This window comes from Amblyomma americanum, chromosome 2 (genome assembly GCF_052857255.1).
Source record: "Amblyomma americanum isolate KBUSLIRL-KWMA chromosome 2, ASM5285725v1, whole genome shotgun sequence".
Taxonomy (NCBI): Eukaryota; Metazoa; Arthropoda; class Arachnida; order Ixodida; family Ixodidae; genus Amblyomma; species Amblyomma americanum.
The window spans coordinates 79,333,361-79,350,778 of NC_135498.1; the positions used below are offsets into that span (position 1 = coordinate 79,333,361).

A 17,418-nucleotide genomic window follows, 5' to 3' on the forward strand; every position below is an offset into this window, starting at 1 on the left:
TAACATAAGTACGACACAAAGAGCACCTTGCTATCTACAGACAGCTTATGGGCATTCTAACTTGCCTACCAACAGTGAGCGTGAATTAGCATGACGCTACAAGCGAACTGTGTGCCATAGCTATCAACCTCATCATAATTCACGGCACATTCTATTTTATCATTCTCCTCTTTGGATTCATGCCTATTTTTTATTTCTTTTTCTTCTCCTGCCCAAAGAGTAATAGGGACGCTCCATGGCTTTTGTATAATAACGTGAGGAATGCCACCCTCACCGCTCGCGCCTTTCTTCTCGATGTCAGAAACATCTTTAAAATTTCTGGCCAAACTTCGTATCTCGAGAGATCGACAATGAAATACCAAAAGAACAGTCACAACTTTAACAAACCTTTCAGTCAAACGAGCGAGCCTTCACACAACCCAACTCTGAGATGAGTGAAAATAATGGGAAGCAATAACGCACAGCTTACCGGTGTGGATTGCCAACTTTCACCAGACATGCAGCGATTCTCTCGCGCGAATCTTTCTACCGCCACACATTCACCAGCAAAACTACAGTGGCCGCATGTTGTAATGATGTATTCTGCTTCCGTTTGACTCGACCATGGCGTCAACCTTGAAGAAAGCAACAAGGCGGTGAAGCAAACGAACAAGCGGCAGAACGGCCCGCCAATACATGTCACCGCCTCAAGCCGACCCCTGCCACCGCATCCTGTCCAGCTGAGTCACCGCCGCCCGGTTTCCTTTCCGAGAATGGATTATCACCGATAAAGCTCGTCACGCGGGACAAACATCTGAGCTCTGTAATTCGTCGGCGTCGGCGCTGACCGCCCAGTGCGACATGACCGCGGGGCGCGTTTGTGCTACTAAGTCGCATCACTGGCACGTTTCTGCCACGACCAGCTTCATGTTGCCTCCAGTGGAACTAAGCAATCGGGAGCAGCTACCAGTGACAGAAGACCAAATGTAATGGAAATCAAGAGAATCATTTGAAAGCCTGGCAGGAGAATTCCACACCCCTTCTAATTTGGAATGGTTACGCAGATAACTTGTTGTTTGAACAGCAGCCGAAAGTACGGGCTTTAGCGGTTGCTCTTCTATCATTCTCACGAAAAAAAAAAGGAAGCACCGGCGTTCTCAGGGAAAGGCATGAGAATTTTTGAAAGAGGGGCCGTAGTTATTTACACAGTTTCAAAGCTTTTTCGGACCACTACGCACTTTTATGAAAAACAAAATACGTAAACCTCTAATCACTCGCCCAATTCAAGAAGAAAAAACATGAATACCAAACATGGGCGAAAATACTGCATATTATCTAAACTGGCAAGTACATAGTTCATGCCTACAGTCATCAGTGTAATCGCTGTAGATTTTGCCAAAGCATGTGATAAATTGCCGCACAATAAATTGGTTTTTAAACTGGAAACAGCTGGAATTAATATGAATATTGCAAAATAGATTGAAGCGTATTCAACAAATCGTAACTACGTGGTCAAAATGGACGGTCATGTGTTCGGCTCACTAGCTGTGCTTTCAGGAGTTCCGCAGAGTTCTGTTCTGGGACCGTTATTTTTGGTGTATATTAATGATGTCTCTGCTATCATGGAACCACATGTATGACTAAAGCTATTCGCAGATGAATGTTTAATTTATTCGACAGTTAGAAACACGGACGACCAGCTTAGAATTAACAACACTTTACAGGCATTAAGCGAATGGTGCAAAAAATGGAACATGGAAATAAACTGTTCGAAATTACCATACACGCACATTACAACAAAGAAGTCTGTTCTTTCGTTCCCATATTTCATTAGTGACAAGTGTTTTGTAAACGTAAAACAGTTTAAATTTTGTATCCTAGATGCTTAAATTGGGGCACACATATAGAAGATGCATGTTCTAAAGCATACCAGAGGTTATGTTCTTTGAGAAAAAAAATTGAGCATGCTACATGGGATGTAAGACAAATTGAATATAAAGCTTTTGTGAGGCCAGTCCTTGGGTATGCATCAGTAGAATGGAGTCGTAAACAAAATTATTTAAAGTGTAAAGGTGTTTATTCGAACCGCAGGTCGGTAGGCGTTGGTCGGAGGGCGGCACAACGAACACACTCACAGGCGTCACTCGAGAGTCACAGCTGCACTTCGTCTACCTCTTCTCTGCGCTGCTTGAACTCCTGCCAGTCGGTCCCATTACAAAAGAAACAATTAAAAAGAGTTCAGAGGTACGCCGTACGCTTTATTTTCTGCCGATATCGAAGGACAGACTCAGTTATAGATATGCTCTATTCCTGTAACCTGGGTTTATTAGAAACACGTAGACAAAAAAATCGGCTGCAGCTATTATTGCAGATGCTCCAATGACAGATAAATATTCAGAAGGAAACATGCATACAAGCACCAGGCAAACAGAGTTCTAGAACAAATCACTGTCGGATAATTCAGCCGTACTACGGCCATAGTGAAACTTTTAGAGATTTCTTCTTCCCGTGAGGGAAGGGCTTGCCAATGAGTGTTGTGGAACAGAGTGACCTGCATGAATTCGAAGGATTTGGGGAGAACCATCTGTTTGAAAGTGCCATTTGATGATGCTTGAATGAATGTACCGTTTCATGCTGATTTATTCAGTGCCTGTGAATAATGCTGTTTTTTTGTTTTATGTAGTTTTCATACCCCCTTTGTAAGGACCCTCGCACGAGGGTTGACAGTACTGTTAAATAAATAAAATAAATAACACAATTAAAATTTTTGAGACTTACTTTGGTCAATCATGATGACAAGCTGCATGCTCATTTGAATACGGTCCACTCCTGCTTTATGCCTCCTTAAGTTCTTTTCTGTTGCATTTCCGAGTGACACGCAATAGGTACTTGAATCTCGATCAGCAAACAGAGCTTTAAAGACACAACTTTTTATCAGTAATTTTGGCGGGTGATCGTGACAAACCTGAGCAATACTTACTTATGGAGCATATTTTCAGCCTTTTCATGGCAGCAGCATCTCGACTCAGTGACTCTGGCGGAGCAATAAGGCCACGTGTAAGGGTAATACCTCCTGTACATTTACGCCACCACCACCCATCAGCCGCTGTGGAACTAAAAATTTATTCCTGAGAAGCCCCGCTTCTTAGAGCTGCTAGAAGTAAGCTTCGCTAGCTAATTTTTTCACGGCTATATTGCAGTCAGTCACCCCCTCCCACCATGCGAGTATAAGAACCGTGCAAAAGTCGGTGAAAATGTGCAACCTTTGCAACAAGTTCACAGGCTAAGGGGCTTGCTTCTAAGCCATGTAGCGGGGCTTTTGTAGAATCCGTGGAAGCCCTCAGTTTAAACAGGACGCGAGCAACAGTTCACCTCACTTTTAATTCATTTCATTCATTCAGTTGATTTGGAAAGCTAGATGTGCAATGAGATACATAGCTTGGCCTGGAACAAAGACCCTTGAGTATTTTACTTGGTTGCAGTTAAAGGTTGCACATCCTATTGCTACTGTAGACGCGAAGAAAATCTTATGCGCGTTTTTTTAGCGCCCTCTACCGTCGTATCGATGGTATCAATAAATATAGGAAATACGCCTTTTCTGAATGCGAAAGCCACCAGGCAAAACAAGACTGCTAATCATTTTATGCCCAAAAGCACTGCAGAAGCTCTTCCTTCTCACTTAATAATCTTACAATGGAATTTATGCAAGCTTGTAATACAGGTCCTACGCGTTCAGGCACCACCTGGGTCCGATGTAGCGCGTCATGAGCAAACCTAAACGGCTGAAGCATAAACGGCTAAGAGTTGTTAATACCGATTGGCGTATTCTGGGAGTTCTTCTGACCTTAAATAAAAAATTATCCCTGCCTTAATTTTTTTTTCCTGTGGAGTTCTTTGAATGACGCCTGAAAGGTTTAAACAGCTCATGGAATAACCAGGCTTTAAAAAATATCACTTGAATTGCCTCCGAACAAGCCATTATTGCTCGCTTCTTTTTCGAAAGTGCCACATACGAATGGAATCAGTCGTAAAGCGTGATACTTTTGATGGAAACCGATTGGACCAATCAGCCCGACTAAGCCCTCTTCTGGAATACTTGTAAGGTTGTAAACATAATTCTTGAGTTAATAAAATCTGCAAGGGGCAGTCAAGAAGCTTTAAATATTTTATTTGTGAGCAGTTCAGCCTAAGAAAATAAATATGTTATAATTTTACAACCTGGGAAGCTTGTACAAAGAAGCATGTCCAGCGTTTAACCAGTACCTGAATGCGAGAAGAAAAAAATATATTTAAATTGACCCTCCAGCCATCATTCAACGCATTGACGATGGTAAATCTCGTCAGCAAAAGTTACTTATCCGCTTTTAAAATCTGTGTACAGGTCGTGAACGTGCTGAAGTGGCAGGCAGGTGTGCCATGCTGTTGTTTCAGGGATCGATGAATAGGAATCGGCCTTCATCCTCGCTTGTCGAAAAATGAGTAACCGCATACTCCACCTCTTCTGTTTATTTCGCACCAGAATATAACAAGTTCTTCCGCGCACTTTGTTCCGCTGTTGGCCTAACTCTACAAAGTAAGGTTCTCTTCATGCTACTCACAGCAATCTCTTCCCATGCCTGACTGCTTAGCGAAGAGGGTATAGGCAACAGACCGCTTGCTGTCCCCAGATCAACGCTAGCGTTTTATTATTGTTAGGCTTTGTGTCCATGCAAAACTTCCGGCGAATATCCATGGCCAGAGTTAAGCTTTCAACGAAACCTGCCAGAGCTTCCTGCAAAGAAAGCATTCGAAAAGAACTAATCCCTAATGAGCGCCTCAATCTTCGCACGTTTCTGCCAGTGCAACAGGCTGGCTCTGCAGCTTACCCTTAAAAGCAGCCACAGTTACTTTGAAACGGTGCTATAAATTACAACCACATATTACTAGAATGAGTGTGAAGTTTCACTACACATCTCAGCAACGATTTTTATTTGTCGACATTTTGCGGCCAACATTAGACAAATAGAAGAAATTTCTGGCTCATTGCAGTGATGAGCAAACATTCAGCTGCGCAGACCGGCAAATGATGGGTGAAAGGCAAAGACAACTTTTCAAAAATGACGCCTTCTATTCATTTATATTTAAATCAAGTTAGTTGTTACAGCCCCGGTACTTACTTGTTTAGATTGGGCATGTAAAGGATTTCGCAGAAGCTCGGTTTTTATCATATATTATTTTTATATGAGCTCCAAATTGTTGGTATACCTTTCTGCTCAAAATATGAGTAGAAAAGCGAGGCACTACTAAAAAGCAAAAGCGCAGGCAGGCTGACAATGTGATAGTTATTTGAAATAAATTACCTTTGTTAAAATACCTATGCAAGTATACCGTAAAAGAATACCATAAAGTGACGGAATAGCAGGTCTCCCTGTCAATACATTTTGTTGCACGCAAAATGTTCAAGCCCTATAGCCTTTTTTATTATATTTGAATCAGGATTCATATTTAATCGGGAATCAGGAATCAGGATTTAATTTTCCCGTGTTTTTTTTTTCGTAAACTTTTGACTCCGGATGTACATAAAAAACGCATGCACAACCATTTCACAAGAACAAATTCTCCATGGAACGACATGAATGAAGAAAGTAGGATGTATTCATAAAGAGGTCTGCTCACAGTTTCTATGCAACCAGCTCAATTAAAGCTACAATACTACCCGAAGCTTTTTATTTTTTATTTTTCCTGCTTTATCTATTTTCTTAGTGTGGCGTTGTCGTCATTTGGAGCTGGCAAACTATGTCAACTAAAATTGCATCTAACCAGCGAACTTTTACGGGAACCTGTGAAGAAAAATGAACAGCAGCGCAGAACACAAAGAGGTTAAAAATTATTCCGGCCAACGTGTACATTTTCACTTACCATGCAAAACTACTCCTCTACCAAGATGTGTCCCGAATAACGGCAGCAAAAATCTATTCTGCTGTGATATCTTATTCGCCAGCCGCGTGTTGCCAACGCAATAACCAGAGGCGAGCAACGCAAGAAAAGAAGGCAATTTCCACTGCGTTGCATATTAGGAAACAAACGCGTTCAGCTCGGCTACAATAACTACCATGTTTACTACGAACCTGTTTACTCCAACGTCGCTTCCGCGCGGCCTTCGATGAATCATAATTAGCAAGAATTCGCCCCTCTAATAATCTGTTCACTCGCGATTCAGGCAAAACAAGCAGTAATTACACCTCGCCAGCAGAATCCGAGTAGCGACCAAAAAATGAACGCGCAAGTTCACGCAAAGAAATTTTGCTTTGCCTTCAGTACAAACTAAAATATTTTCCACTGGGCTGCCGTCCCACAGTTTAGAGCGCCGATTACTTTGCTCCTGTCCTCATTTTCTTGATTTATTTCCGGGTAACACAGCCTGTGGCACACACGAAGAAGAAAACTTATTACTTCCAATGCGGCTTAAGTATAAAGACAGCGCCACGAGCCTTATGCGAACGTAAGGCGCTTAAAACGCTAAAACTTTCACTATCTGCAGAAATTAATTACTTCGTGTAGCCATGCGTTCAGCACTGTTTAAGCACTTTTCAGTCCATTTTTATTTCTTTAGGCGGCGGAGACGAAGTTAACGGTAGCGTCCTAATAATTCGATATTTCATCTCGAGTTTCTGCGGCACGCGAGTTCGCTAATTAATGTCTCACGTCAACGGCTGGTATTGGAATGTGAAATGTCCACCTTGGCGCTTTCTTTAATGTATCTATTTTGGAAAACTGTGCTAAGAAAACTTCTTATACTTTTATTTTGTCGATAATAGTGTAATTTTGGTAAGTTTTTGTTTCATGTCCAGTCATAAACCTTCCGGTTACCAAAAAAAATGCAGGAACATGAAGCCGCTTACGGATCGAGTATTTTCTCTATCCCACAAGATGGCAGCTAGCTAAGGAAAAATAATGAATTGTGCGGGGTACCCAGCAGCCTATAAGGTAGACTGCATTCAATGTACAGGCAGTCTTCCCGGCAGTTTATACAAAGCAAGAACCGCGCTCACGCTTCGCGACAGAAAAACCGGGTTCATGCCTTTCCTTTTTTCATGATATCGCGACTCCCTGCCATACAGTATGTGCCATTGCCTTACTTCAAGAGAGTGCAGTTTTCTGAGACGCTATGAATCTTAGCTCTTTAAACACAAGAACTGATAAACCTGGAAGCCGCTTTGTGAATAAAAGCCTCTTGGGAGTTCGGCTGCTGAATAACGACCCTGCCGGGCCCATTTCGATGAACGCGGAATGCTTACGCGCCCGACTGATGTGCGAAGTCTCGCTCCTAAAGAGCCCCATGCAGCAGAAACTGATGTGGAGGTGTCCACTTCGGCGTCTCTCTCAGCCGATATGTGCAGCTCCTGGACGTTAAAAACGCGCTGAGTATAATTCCACCAAATTATTTTTCTCAGCAGAAATTTGTTCTCTGGCTTTCTAGGTATGTTCACGTTTGTCCGCGAGCACAAATATCACCTACGGCTAAGAAATTTGAAGTTAAAAATCTAGCACTCGATTTAAACTCGTGACATCCACGATAAAAAAAAAGTTAAAAGATATCTGTGTTTGATGAGATATGCAAATTCTTGATTTCTTTTCCAGAAAGGCTTTTAACAATGAAGTCACACAGTCTGAGAAAAACGGCAGAACCATGTCAAAACTCTGAGAAAATGTTTGGTCGTTTTGTTGTTTCGTCGTAACGACAGATCTTTCTGTAGCTCGATTCTACTTTTCTGTCGTAACAGCAGAGAATTCTGTTGATATACAAGTCCACTGTAAAAAATGTCACAGAAAATTCGTTGCGATGACACAAAATTTTGTCGTGTTTTTCGACTGAGCAGCGCGTGAAACGATAACAACCTGACAATAGCCGGCATTCAGTAAAACACACCAGTGACCCGGGTTAAAGAACTTTTCCTCTCGACTTAACATGCCCTAGGGGAACGAGCTTCAGGTGGAGTGACGAAACCGAAACACCGGCAGGCTTTGTTGGCCTCCCATTCACCTGCACAGATCCGGCAAATCAATTCACGCGACGGGCACAAAAAGTACGAGTACAGTACATTCCTTAAGGGCCAATCGAGAACTGCCCTTTTGTGATGTTCGGTGGTAAAGAGCAGTTGATGGCAAAAGGGCGGCGAAAAGGAGGAAAAACAGCCGGAGGAGAAAAAAAAACGAGCAATGAGACGACAAAAAAAAAGTAATGAGGAAAAAATAAAGGAGGAACTTAAAATATAGACAAAGAAAGAAAGGAAAGAAGAGGGAAAGGAAGAAAGAAGGAAGGAAGGAAGGAAGAAAAACAAAGAAGGAAAGGAAGAAGGAAAGAGAGAAAGAAAGAAAAAGAAAGAAAGAAAGAAAGAGAGAAAGAAAGAAAGAAACATACAAACATCGTAGAGCAGTTGGTAGCGATTTGGGAAGCCTCCCTCATTAGCCACTATAGTACAACGGAAAATCGAAATACATGAGCAGCGCCGGTCCTGTCTAAATGTTCCGTCCTTTGTAGCTACGCAGTTTGTTTTTAGTATACGCCTGAAATGGAAAATTTAACAACGCTTTTGCGATTAGCGCGTGCTGCGAAAAACTGGCGAATGTGTCTTTCTTTTTATTGACCTTTCACCAAATCAGAAAAAACCAGCAAGCACTTGCTCGTTCTTTTTCCTTTTACTGAAAGGTGTCAACGATCCAGAAGTTGGTGTCGAAGAGATTCTACTTTAGGTAGCTGCCAGTCGAAGCGGGGTATTCCGGAGAGTTCCACTGGACTCTACTGCAAGGCCAATAGTCTGTTTCTTTTCTTTATTTCTTCTTTACACTCTAAAAACTCCAAATCGACTTCATGGACATCTCCCTACATAGTTTATATCATCGATGCTCTGTGTGCAGACTGGATGTACTGTAAATGACTGGTATAATTTTCTGTTATCGCATTTTCTCTGAAACCTCTGAATAATTTGCACAAGGCGGGTGAAGTTGCTTATGCAAAACCATTGCGTTGACTAGTCAAAGCTATTTAAGATTCATCTTACTCGGCTGGTTCTTTATTGTGAACAAGGAACCCGTAGGTGCTCCGAAACGTCCACTAACGTTCTGGACTTGGTCAGTGAACCAACATTGATTGTACTAACCTGACCAGAGGACATCCCGTAAAAATCTTGGATCACAAAAGGAGTCTTCCTGCCTTTCCTTCAACCCCTCGCCCTTCTAACTCTTTCTCTCTATAGAGATATAGGGTTTCATTAGTGTTTGAATGTCCTGGAGTCTTTTAAATAATGCTGTAGTCTGCACTTTGCACATGAAAAATAAGAGGCAGGGGGTGATTTATTAAAAGAGCGCAGTAAGAGCGCAACGCACCTACCATTTGCACCTTCCGTCTTAATGGTTTTCTGCTGCTGCGTCAGTGAACTTGCTGTCAGAAACGTAGCTCGTAGAGGCCAACGCCCTTTAAAGGGTGCCACTTAATCTGAGAAAACGAGCTTTTCAATGAGCCTGCAAGGACTGTACCGCAATTCCCTCCCTCTCAGAAACACCTTCCAGTGCCGACTTCGGTTCTGAAAGAAGGGCATTGCATTTAATATATTGGTTGGCCGGATTCACAATTGTTTTATCCAAGCCCTGTGAAGCCATGCGAATGCAAGGCACAATTGGCTCTGGAGGCGACGTCCAATGGGCGTGGCGCAGTGATTTGTTTTGTTCTCCTCACGATGGTATAATACGCTTCGAAGCAAAAGCGTGGGCCCAGTAGAGCGGGAAAGACTGGAGCTTGCTGGCTCGAACTACGCGCGCAGGGGGTTTCAACGCGATTCACCGAAAAGTTTCTCTGTAAAATTTTTCGGTCGACAAACATACCAACTTCCAACTTTGGGAACGATATTTAACTCTGCAAGTTTGCTAAAATTAAGGGGTGTAGCTCAGATACTGACGGAAGGCTACCTCCATGCTGTTCCCCGGGGCTTGAACCATCACTAGGCGCAATGTCAAATAATGAAAGCAGTCTTCATGGCAGCAGGCGCTGCCCATCCTAGGCAGCAGGTGCTGTTCGGGCTGGAAGCCTGTCTCCTCTTCGAGAGAAGCCTGTAGGGCTTCGCGCTTCAGTTAGCATCGAGCGTTCTGCCGCCGAACTTGAAACTGGTCGAGGCAAACCCGTGCTGGAGGCAGACGGAGAGAAAAGAGGTAAAAAGAGAAAAAAAAAGCATCTTGCTCACCGCGGTGGGGATAGCCGGACGGGCCTCCGCCGCATCATTCCTGTTGTCTTCGGGGACATCGAAAGGAGAAGCACATTTAGCATACCGTGTTACCGTTACCGGAGTACCGGGAACCCGCCCACCGCCGCTGAGCACGCGCTGATTGGTCCCGCTGCTGCAGGCGCGCTCGCAGCTGCCGGGTACCTGGCGCCATCTGGCGCCGTTAAGGCGATTTGCGCATGCGCATTGGGTGCACGCGGGCTCCCAGTTCTCAGGTAACGGTAACACGGTGCATGTTATTGTAAAGATGTCTAATGCAGCGATGCTCCCCTTCCCCTCCTCTTCTTTCTATCCTCATTACCTTACCCGGATCTCTCCTCCTGTTTTTGTTTCACAATTGCGGCTTTAAACTTCAACGCCATCCTTCGGAGGCTTTCGACTTGACTTTCGGCGACTTGCGTTGGCATGAATGATGACAAAATTCGCATCCCTTGGGAGCTGCTCTGAACTGCCCAACGACATCTCGATGTGGCTGGACTCTGAGGTAAAAGAGAACATGTTTCAGCGGAGCGCAGCTTACCAAAACGTCCAGGAGACCCGCTGTTGAGTTGTGTTGGTTTAGTGGCGCATACGCATCTAAGGCTATTATGCGCCAAACACAATGTGTAGAAAATTGTGCTGTGTAGGATTTTATAAAAAGTCTGAAAACAAAGGTGGTGTAAAGGGTACAAAGAGTTTTTCTGTACTACCTAGTGAAGATAAGGGGCATAATTTCAAAATCACTAATGGTAAATGATTTAAGGAAGGTCAGGTAACCTCACCGGCCATCCGTAGCTGGGCAAGGATGTCGAGGCTCCCGACCAGTGAAACACACACCTCAGACTTCTCGAGGTTAGAAAATGGCTCACGTGTGGTTGAAAAATGTTTATTGTTATAAATCTACAATTTTTTACAACACCTGCTCTTTATAAAAACTTCAAAATCTGTGAAATGTCAACAAGTTCATTTTCACCTAAGAGTATTCTTGGGTGGAATGGTATGTGTTCACTGTAAAAAACTGCGAAAAGCTTACTCCTAAGTGTTTCGAGCTATCTGCAAGAAAATAAAGTATTACTTAGTGTTCATCTTCGCATAATTCGCATTGGGACTTCTCTTGTTTTGTCAGTAAGAAATTATGTGTGAGGTGTGCGTGAGTCCTATACGAAGACGGCAGATAATGACTTCCTTCAAACTTCCTTCAAAAATTTGTTGTGTGTTTCATTGTCCCTAGTCGACTGCCATTTTTCTCTCACTTTACAATGTACACTGCCACTAGCCACGGTGGGCAGTTTGCAGACTACCAGGAAGACAGGATGTGAAGACGCCGCAAGGTCACGTGACCTAGGTGGCCCTCCTGCAACATAGAATGTTGTGGGGAGCACTACCAGAGCATCCATGCTGCTGATTTTTTGGCTCAGCGCTGACTACGCTGAGATCATATTTTCTGGTGAACAGTGCCTTTAACACTATCGCATTGAAGATGACAGCCGAGTTCACAGTACAGAGTTTATTGTATATTTAAAGTTTGCAGTAATGAAGTGTTTCACCTAAAACTTCGTTTCGAGCTTCATTCGACCTCAGCCCAGTCCTGCTGGAGGAAGGCAATGGCTGGCCTGTAGATTTCCTCGAAATAGGGCAGCTCGGACTTGACACGCTCGTAGTAGCTAGCTAGCTTGGGGAACTTCGTACTGTCCACGAAGGTGTTCTGAAACAAACAAAAATTTGCAGTGGTTTAGCTCGGCTATGCCAGGATATACGTAGTGAAAGCTAAACATAGCTTGGTTAGCCATGGTTAATCTTGATTGCAAGTCCAGGTTAGTTTGGATGTCTGGCTAGATGTCACGTTGTTCGTCACACGGTTTGTCACGTGACCAGTTACGTGGTTGGTCACGTGGTGCGGTGCGACCAAGGTGGGCATGCGAGCACGGCGAAACTGAGAGTTCGTGGCCAATGTAGCTTTCGTTACGAAAACGGCTTATGAAGACTGCTGGTGGCAGTGTTAGGAGCAGAGATTAGGTGGAAAGAACAGCGGCCCAAGAAGGAAAGGCAAGAATAAAGTGTGCGGAGGATATTATTAAAGATGAGGCATGGGAGCCCGACGCCATGTTTGTAATATGGCCTCCGCGACAAGTATGCGCGTGAACTAACCTGGCGAGAGAGAGAGATCCTCGGAGGAGGTTAGGAGAAGGGATTGAAATGAAATTGTGAATTCGGGCGAGGGCAGGGTTGCTGCAGTAGCGATGGAGTTGCGCTGGTCCCGTAGCGAAAGACGCCGAAAGGCAGATACGGTTAATGGGCAGTGTGTCGTGTGTAGTCGTTAAGTAATGGTTTTTAGTTACCTATGTCAAAGAGCGAAGGAGGCTCACCTCTAAAGCGATGGCAAGGTTGGAGACGAGAGACAGGTCGGCGAGGGTGAGCTTATCACCGATGGCGAACTTGTCATCACCGACGAGGTGCTCGAAGCCCTTGAGGGCGTTCTGCTCAAAATCGCTAACCTCCTCCTCCGTAGGCTTGGTGCTGCCACAAAAGAGAGGGCGCTGCAAGGAGTGTTAAGGAAAGAAACAGATCAGGCGAAGCGGGAAGGGACTCATTAGAACCAGCGGAGCGAGCCTGTACGGGTGGTGAAGCGACGAATGCAGACCAAGCGCTAAGAGGGCATTAACGGCCAGAAATGATCCGGCAAATTAATTAAAAGGGTTGCGTGAAGCACGGAATAGATAAATGAAGCGTGAAACCACTTTTGTTGGTGATATGCACATGGAGGTGAAGGGCGGAGTAAAGAGGCGTGGGAATCGAAGACTGGAAGGAAGGACTAGACGGGTCCGTAGCGTGTACCGATCCGAGGACGGTAATGTTGCGCGCTTCGCAGCAGCGGTGCACGGGATTTATCAGTGACGATTACCTGGAGGGGAGCACTCATGCGAAAGATTTCAACGCTAGGGGTGAAAGTGATTATAAAAGGCGCAACCAGGACGAGTAGCAGTTTGGGAGGTAGGCCGCGTAAGCCGTCAGAGAGATAAAAGTGCCGGAATAAACACCACAGAAACTCACATGGAATAGAGGCTGCTGGGGCTGAATCGTATTCGTCACAGTGGCCAGGACCTGGTCGATGCGAGCACGCTCCTTGTAGCACGACGGGTAAAGCTCAGACTCGGGCGCGTAGTAGCGCAGGAGGTGGTAGGCGATGGCGTTGCTGGAGGACAATAAATAGCGTGATCAAAGATCAGCGCTGCAGATATCGAAATGGCTTGTGTTGAAGATCACGCCCTGTATAGGAGAGAATTAATAGCAAGCATTTTGGGAGACCGGTATCAGGACGGGTGTCAAACCGGGGATGCATACTAAAGTTTGTACACATGTCGCTGCAAGTGCGATTAGGAAAGTTTATTCTGTAACCTCCTCATCGAAGTGGACGCGAGCGTGTTTAATAAGGACATCTGACGGAGCATAGCCATACAGATGGCACGGAGTGTAGCGATGTTTTAAAATAGGGGCGCAGAAAGACAACCGTTTCTCAAAACGCTACAGGTCACGTTAGCACAGCAGCGTTTCAAGGGAGCACCGCTACTGTTAAGAAGGTGGCAGAACAGACCAGGAGTTGATTGGCAGTCAGGGAAGTCAGGGAACGAAAAAAGAAGATTATCAGCAAGCGACAAAGAACCGTTGCAATGTCGTACCAGGAAAGGTAGCGCGCGCCATCTAGTTAATATGAGCCAAGTGCAGTGCTGGGATATGACGCAGAAAGGAGACATACCTCTCGTAAAGCACCAAGCCGTCGTCGTCAAGGGTGGGCACCTTGTGAAATGGGTTCAACTGAAAAAGGGTAACCAGATTCAAGGTATCGGTGAGATGTGGGAAACGGAAGAAGATAACAAGGCAAAAGAACAGCCCTAGTGAGAGTGCTATTTGTGTGCAGTGCATAAGACTCGCGTGTTGCGATTTTCAAGGAAATGGGATAAAGGTCGCGTACTACGCTCCCACGCAGATAGCGGAAGGCAGGGATATTTTTTCTTTTATTTTATTTTTTGAAGAAACAGGGCTTTAAATACGTAGTAATCATGGCGTTACATAAGCCTGGATCGCAGAAAGGCAGACAGGAAGGGCGCTGTGTGAAAGGGTTCGAAATAGATACAAGCAATGGCGACGTGGTGCGGCCTTGCGGTACACGAAAGAAGTACGGGAAGAAATACACGCAAATGCCGAAATCCAACCAAGAAAATAGAAGGGTACGAGAAGCGGGAGATTGGCAAAAGAATGCTGGGCTTGCCGACTATGCTCGGCGCGTGGTAAAAAAAAACAGCAAAACAAACTGGCTGGGGTACAACCCGGCTGAACCTAGTTTACAGAGGGGAAGCTGAATTGAGCAAGGTCAGATACGGTTTGCTCTGGTTTTTTGCTGGCTCTATCCTTCCCACCAACGCGCCCTGTCGACGTCCTTGATCATAAGAATCATCAGATTCAGTCAGCTTTCTACGATGCACAGTCGAAGCACTGGTTCCAGCGCGCTACATCTCTGTGGCTATCTGCGAACGTCAAGCAACGCTTGCCGCTTCTTATTATATCATATGAACGGCGAGTCACGTGCTTCAGCACAGCTGTAAGGTGAGCGTTGCATGACGACGTCCAAAGTAGTTGCGAAGGCGAGGTAACACCGCCGGCTGCGCGTGCCGCAGCTGCACCAATGCACCGCGGGTCACATGGTATGACGTCACAGCCACACCGTCCGCTCCCCAGCATGAAGGTCGTTCCTCGGAGGGACATGACCTTGAGATTTTCCATGGCAGTAGTAAAAAAAGAACGTTAAGAGTGCAGCAATTAGTGGGCGTTGCATGATTGAGGTGAACGAAGGGCCAAAATGCCGTGAAAAACATGGAGATCAACGCTGTATTTTGATAATGAACAAGATACACCAGCAAGTCGGGACAGCTACGGGTAGGAACGTGAACCGCGTGCCTGAAGATGTAAAATGCCACCGTCAGCGCACTTAACATTAACGTTAAAGACCGTGGCTTGGATGGATGCCAGCGCCCTGAAGCGTTGGTATCCGCAGCCGAGACAGTGCCTCGGCATGCTTGCATCGGCGCTGGCGATAGCTGGCGTGCGCTTCGATTTGACTTATCGTTCGCGAATCTCTTATTGCTGAGCTGGGTGTGCGTGCTACTGACGAACCTGTTCGCTGCGTTCTCATGCACGCGCAGAAACACGTTGCAATTTGCATATCTGGAATGATCGACGTGGGGCGCGTGACAGCTCGCACGCGCCTTCAGATTTGGCCCTAAAGCTGCTGGTTTAAAGAAAGCATATTCGAAAAGCGGTCAAAACGCAGGTTCGTCATGTTTGTAAGGTTGGATAACAAATAAATATGCCTGTTAGGGTTGTTCACGTTGTGAGTTCCTTCATCCTCCGACATGGCGCAACGGAGTGTTATCGGATGTTCGGCAGCGCATTAGAGCACTCTGATCGGGATAGCACACATTCTAGCGTGTCGAGGCAAAAAAGCAGCGTGTGCCTTGAGCAAGGAAACCGTGTACCCGCGTTTGCTCTGCTTTTACTAATCTGCATTTGCTTCAAGCGACAGCTTTGGAGATGAGCTAAAGATACGCTAGCTCCCTCACGTTATATCGGGTTCACGAGATAAGCAAACTGCTCTGTGCGCTTGTGATACCGGATATATGGAGAACACGCGGCGAAACTGTGCCCCGTGAAGAGCGGGCTTGTTGGTAATCCAGCCTTTACAGAATAGCGCAGAAAATAATACGACACTGTCGGCATCACTCAGACACAGCCAAAATAAAGTGAAGTCTGACAGCGCTCTAGCCATCTTCAGTCGCCGGAAACGTATATCGAGAGCAATATCTGGGCTCCAGCGACCAAAGATACGCGACGCTGGCGGTAGGATTCCAAAGCACGCCTTCGAGCGTTCACGTTAAGCGTGCTGCCAGCGGTACAGGCGGAAGGTAAGATTGGGTGGAAAAGGGCAAGGAAAAAGCCATGGTGAAGCTTAAAGAGGCGGTGCACCATCTTATGTTTGAAACGCAGGTGTAGAGCTTGCGAAAAATAGGAGAGGAGAGGAATGGGTGATGGAAGAGAGCTGCCGGTGGCGTATCCGCTACATGGCGACCGAGAGCGGACACCACAGGATCACTATAATGGACATTGCTGTAATAGGTTAATGTGCAACGCGATAATCTCACCGTGTGCAACTGGAAAGTGAAACCACTCTGCAGAATTCTGCTGCGCACAACGAAGCCAGTGCGCCCACGGCAGCTGCCGACAATGCGTGCCTCGATTTTCAACTAGGTTAGTACCTGTAGAGTCAGGCTGACCACGACAGAATAAAAAAAATATGTGCAGACTAGAAAGAAGACTCCGCACGCACAAACCTTGAGGTAGTCATCAGCGAAGTGCTCCATCTTGGAAAAATCCACGCACTTGAGGGTGAGCTCGACATTAAGGTGCTTGGCGAGTGAGCGCACAAAGTTGCAGGGCGGGCTTCCAGACAGGCAGTAGAGGGTGGTGACAGGCATGGCGGTGGTTGCTGTGGAGCAGCGATGCTTCTTTGAACAGGACCAGAGGAAGGAAGAGTGCGAATAGGCAGCAGTTCATCCAGTGAGCGCAATTTTTAAAAAGCAGTCAGGACCGCACCCTTCCCACGGTATCGTTTCCCGCGACCTTTGGCGTCCCTATGTAGCGGCTGGAAACAGAAAAACGCTGCCGAGCGGACAGCAGTGAAGCACAGCGGAAGCGAAGGGCAAACTGAAAAACTGCTTGCCTATCCTGCGATGAAGTTTACCGTGTCGATCACAGCGCCACTATACACAGTCAAGCGCAAGGAGCATGCATTTTTTAGTGGACCTGTAGTGGCGGCAATCATTCTAACCTTTGGTGATTTTCCACGCCGTCTGGTTGCATATTAACCACAACAGAATGCTGTACAATACAATATACTACCACAAAATACATCTTTATTTTCCAGTCTCACCAATTCTCATTTCGTTGAAATTGTGACGTCTATATCAAGGCGGCGCAAGGTTGCGTAACCGGAGAATTTGACTGCGTAATATGAAAAAAATTGATAGAAATAAATACCGTCGTCTGCGACTGTTGGCGCCCAGTACGAAAACGTATGCCTCTTCGGGTGCTTGCGCAGAGCCCTTTCGTTGCAATCTTCGGTGCATACGCGTCCAGCGGCACTGCGAGGGTG

At 45.6% G+C, this 17,418-nt stretch overlaps 1 protein-coding gene across 1 annotated transcript; it reads right to left on the reverse strand.

Annotated features, from left to right (window-relative positions):
• Positions 1-11,781: 11,781 nt before the first annotated feature.
• LOC144118718 (glutathione S-transferase 1-like) lies at positions 11,782-16,843 on the reverse strand. Its single transcript, XM_077651563.1, has 5 exons — positions 16,598-16,843; positions 13,969-14,027; positions 13,266-13,407; positions 12,581-12,751; positions 11,782-11,919 (listed from the first exon to the last, which is right to left on the reverse strand). The coding sequence occupies exons 1-5, from the start codon at positions 16,739-16,741 to the stop codon at positions 11,782-11,784; spliced, it is 654 nt and encodes a 217-aa protein (XP_077507689.1). The 5' UTR covers positions 16,742-16,843.
• Between the last annotated feature and the right edge of the window lie 575 nt (positions 16,844-17,418).